We start from the raw sequence: 3887 nt of genomic DNA, 5'->3' as shown, positions 1-3887 counted from the left end.
TCCCTCTCCTCTCCTCTCCTCTCCTCTCCTCTTCTCTCCTCTCTTTTCTTCTCCTCTCCTCCCCTGCCCTCCCCTCCCCTCCCCTCCCCTCTCCTCTCCCTCATTACATTTCTTGACCTCTGAGGACAGTGGCCATCAGTTGCACGGACATTTGGAATGTGCTCACAGCTGCACGATGAAGAAATCTCTTAGAGAAACGAAGGGGTAAGAGATCTGAGTCACGAGATCTGTGGCCGTTTGTTATCACTCTTACCTCATTGGATCCTGGCAGAAATACATCAATCATGGTTGCTTCTGGTTCTGTGACTGGATGAATCAATAAAGCACTTCCTAAAAAATGGAGGAGAAAAAGGACCTGAGTATTATTGTAAGAAATCTGAAAATATCCTTTCCACTTACTTAAACACTTGTGCTCTTAAAGACCACTAGCTTGTGCACTTCTGTAGGCAAGGAACATGGGGATCTGAAGCAACAATTAACCACAGATGCACTGTTAGAAAGAGGACAGGGGCTCAAAAAGATGACTGAGGTATCACCCGTCATGAATCCATTGATGGCACAGTAACTCTAGGGTTAGGGTTAGTGTTAGTTAGGGTCATGGTTAGGGTTAGGGCTAGGGTTAGTTAGGGTTAGGGTTATGGTTGGTTAGGGTTAGGGGTAGGGTTAGGGTTAGGTTTAGGTACCACAGCTACTTAGGGTTAGGGGTTGGGTTATGGGGTAGGGTTAGGGTTAGGTTTAGGTACCACAGCTACTTAGGGTTAGGGGTAGGGTTATGGGTTAGGGTTAGGGTTAGGTTTAGGTACCACAGTTAGTTTGCGTTAGGGTTAGTGGTAGGGATAGGTGTAGCTGTAGGGTTAGGGTTACAGTTAGGTTAGGTACCATAGCTAGTGTGCCATTAATTTGTCAGCAGGATGGCACTTCTTTCTCATGGCTGTCTGTGTTTTTCCGTTACGGACCCTGATGCCAGTGAGCCTACAAGTGCCATCCAGAGGGTGCTCAGTGTGGTTACATAGGCCCTGTCCTTCGGGGTTATCAGCAGTAAGGCGTAGTTCTTTCTAAAGTAATCTGGATCATTAGTTTAGCTTTGATTTGTTATCATATCTGTATAAAATCCATCAGTTTGTGAATGAATTCTTTTACTCAGTAAGTACTTATTTCCTGAGTGCTTACTAAGTCTTAGGCACCATGCTAGGCTCTGGGGATAGAGCAAATAAAGCAAGCATAGTCCCAGCCCTCAGGGAATTTACAGTAAATGAAGATAGATAGTAAAAGATAATTACAAGTTAAGTAGAGTTAAGAGGCAAAGTTATGGAGTAGAAAGCTATGTAATAGGAAGAACTAGAGAAAGCACTGAGAACACACAATGATTTGTTTACTGTTTGTTAGGGTTTCTTAAGATAAGGCTTCAGTATAATGGCCTTGAGTTTATGATCCTCCTGCCTCAGCCTCCCAAATGCTGGGATTACAGGCATGTGTTGGATTACATGTGGAGAAGGATAATCCTTTAATTACTCTTTCATTGTATTGCCTCAGGCCTGATCAAGCCACGTGACTGTTTAGTTCTGGAGGGAGTCTAGCAAAAGCACTGGTGGAAAGGATAAGGTTGCAGAACCTGTGTCCTTGTGGAAAGCCGTGAGGTCAGCACTAAATGCTTTACTGAGACATGCCCGAAAGGAGTAACATGATGGCTTACTAAGTCAAATCTCATACTTATAATAGTTGAGCTGTATTATCCTTGCTAAAAACAAAACAACAAAAAAAGTTAGGTATCTGCTCATTTGTACTAGCTACGTCCTTGGTTCTCGCTCAATGAAAGGTGACTGAGATTGGTAATGGAGGCTGCAGTCCAAGAGGCTGTAAGCCCCCTGATCCCAGAATTATGCCCCTCTTGTTTTTCTTGTTTCTCTTGCTTTTCTATTCATCCGCAGGCACTTTGTTCTTGGAACCAGTCACTCTGGACAGAAATGGGATGTAGACCCGACATGAGGAGAGCCGGAGTTGTCAGGGCAGTTTCTCCAAGGCAGTTACTTTAGCTGAGACCTAACGTGCTGGGGGACTGACCCTGGGCCTTGCAAATGCTAGACAAGTGCCTACCACAGAGCTACAACCACAGCCCAGGGCCTGTTTTATTTTATATTTTTATATTTGGAAGTTTTCATTGATTAGAAATCAGATTCATCCTTTGGCAACTCAATGTTTAGCCTGACTTTTTTTTGGAGGCAGGATCTTGTTATGCAGTTCAGACTGGCCTTGAACTCACTATGTGATGGAGACCACTACGAAGTGGCTCTGAGCAGGATTTAATATTAACCAATGGGCTTTCCGTATTTACTTGTGAGTTGTCTGAAGTTTAGGCACCTTGTCTGAAGATGGGCAGTGGACTCACAGTAAGTAAATCTCTTTGAGCCACCTGTCACCCTGAGGCCGGTATTGGCCTGTGAAGCTGTGACACCTCAAAGGACAAGATAAGGCCACACTGAGGATGTTTGGCTCCAACCCCCACTTAACTACAAGGAGATTGCAGCTGCCGGCTCCACACTCCTACAATAAATACCATCCTAAAAATAAGGTAGTTCTTCTGATTGACGTAATTTACTACTTGGGAAAATTCTCCCAAGGTTCCATGTTTTCTTGAGTATCCTCCTCATTTATTTGAAAACCAAATAAATATGAGCTGCCCAGAGAAGTCTTTGTCTAAACCCAGAGGATATCAACGCTGTAAGAGAGTTAGACCCTCCTGGAGCCCTGAAATCAGACCACTTGTCTCATTTATTTAAGCCTTCGCTGTCCACTCGCTTGGGACATTGCGGGCCTGATCAGCCCACAATAATTAAGGGTTATTTAACCTGATAACTATTTAGTCCAGATTGGCTTTGAACTCTCAATGATCCTCCTGCCTCAGCCTCCTGAGTGCTGGGATTACAAGTGTGTGCCACTGTTCCTGGCTAGCCTGACTTCTTTATTGGGTATTGAAAATCGAACTCAGGACTTTGCAGCCTCCTGAGTGCTGGGATTACAAGTGTGTGCCACTGTTCCTGGCTAGCCTGACTTCTTTATTGGGTATTGAAAATCGAACTCAGGACTTTGCAGTTGTCAGGCCAGCCCTTGTGCCGCCGAGTTATATTCCCAGCCCCTAGAAGACTTCTTGAGCCATGTTCTACAATGATAAAGTTCCAAGTTCCAGCTTTGTGAATTAATCCTTATTAAAGAAATAGCTCATTATGTACAACCTAGATGCTTTCAGATCTGTACTATAGCCATCTGACCTTTTTTCTACATCCCTTCCTTGGAGGGGTCTCATAGGGCTTAGAGGAGTGGACTCAACATAAAAATCCTAAGTTACTCCAACAAACAGAATGGATTTATCTGAAGTTGACAAGAATAGTATAAGTGGCACATTGTAACAGAATAGAGCTATGATCCCATTAGTGCATTAGAAATCTTGGTGAAGGAATGTCTTTTACTTATTTATTTATTTATTTTGGCTTTCTTGGAACTAGGGGTGATTAAAGTGCTTTCATATTAGAAAATATAATAAAAGCATAATTATAGTACTTATAATTCTAATTAATACTCACCTAGCATGTATTCATCTTCTATACCAAAAGTTTCTAATTCATTAGGGAACTCTACCCACAGAGGCCTGGGGAAAGAAAAAATTCACATTTTAACCTTATTAGATGTTTTATTACATATTTTCTTAGATTTTTGTTGTTATATTTTTTGAGACAGGGTCTTGTTATATAGCGCAGTCTGGCCTGGAACACTCCTCATAAAATCTTGAATCAGGGGCTGGGGATTTAGCTCAGTGGCAAAGCGCCTGCCTGGCAAGTGCAAGGTCGTGAGTTCGGTTCCTGGTACCGGAAAAAAACCAAAAAAAAAAAAAA

The 3887-nt window shown here is 42.8% G+C and overlaps 1 protein-coding gene across 1 annotated transcript in view; it reads right to left on the bottom strand.

Annotated features, from left to right (window-relative positions):
* Positions 1-3887, bottom strand: part of Ganc (glucosidase, alpha; neutral C) — a 72989-nt gene that overhangs the window by 10313 nt on the left and 58789 nt on the right. The window contains exons 18-19 of the mRNA XM_005381328.2: positions 3579-3643; positions 254-330 (exon numbers count right to left, since the gene is read on the bottom strand). Coding sequence (XP_005381385.1) covers positions 254-330; positions 3579-3643 — 142 coding nt within the window. The remainder of the gene's footprint in view (positions 1-253; positions 331-3578; positions 3644-3887) is intronic.

The sequence above is a fragment of the Chinchilla lanigera genome, unplaced genomic scaffold (genome assembly GCF_000276665.1).
Source record: "Chinchilla lanigera isolate Chin_1 unplaced genomic scaffold, ChiLan1.0 scaffold00015, whole genome shotgun sequence".
Taxonomy (NCBI): Eukaryota; Metazoa; Chordata; class Mammalia; order Rodentia; family Chinchillidae; genus Chinchilla; species Chinchilla lanigera.
The sequence above is the reverse complement of the archived record's forward strand: the minus strand, read 5'-3'. Positions and strand labels throughout refer to the sequence as shown.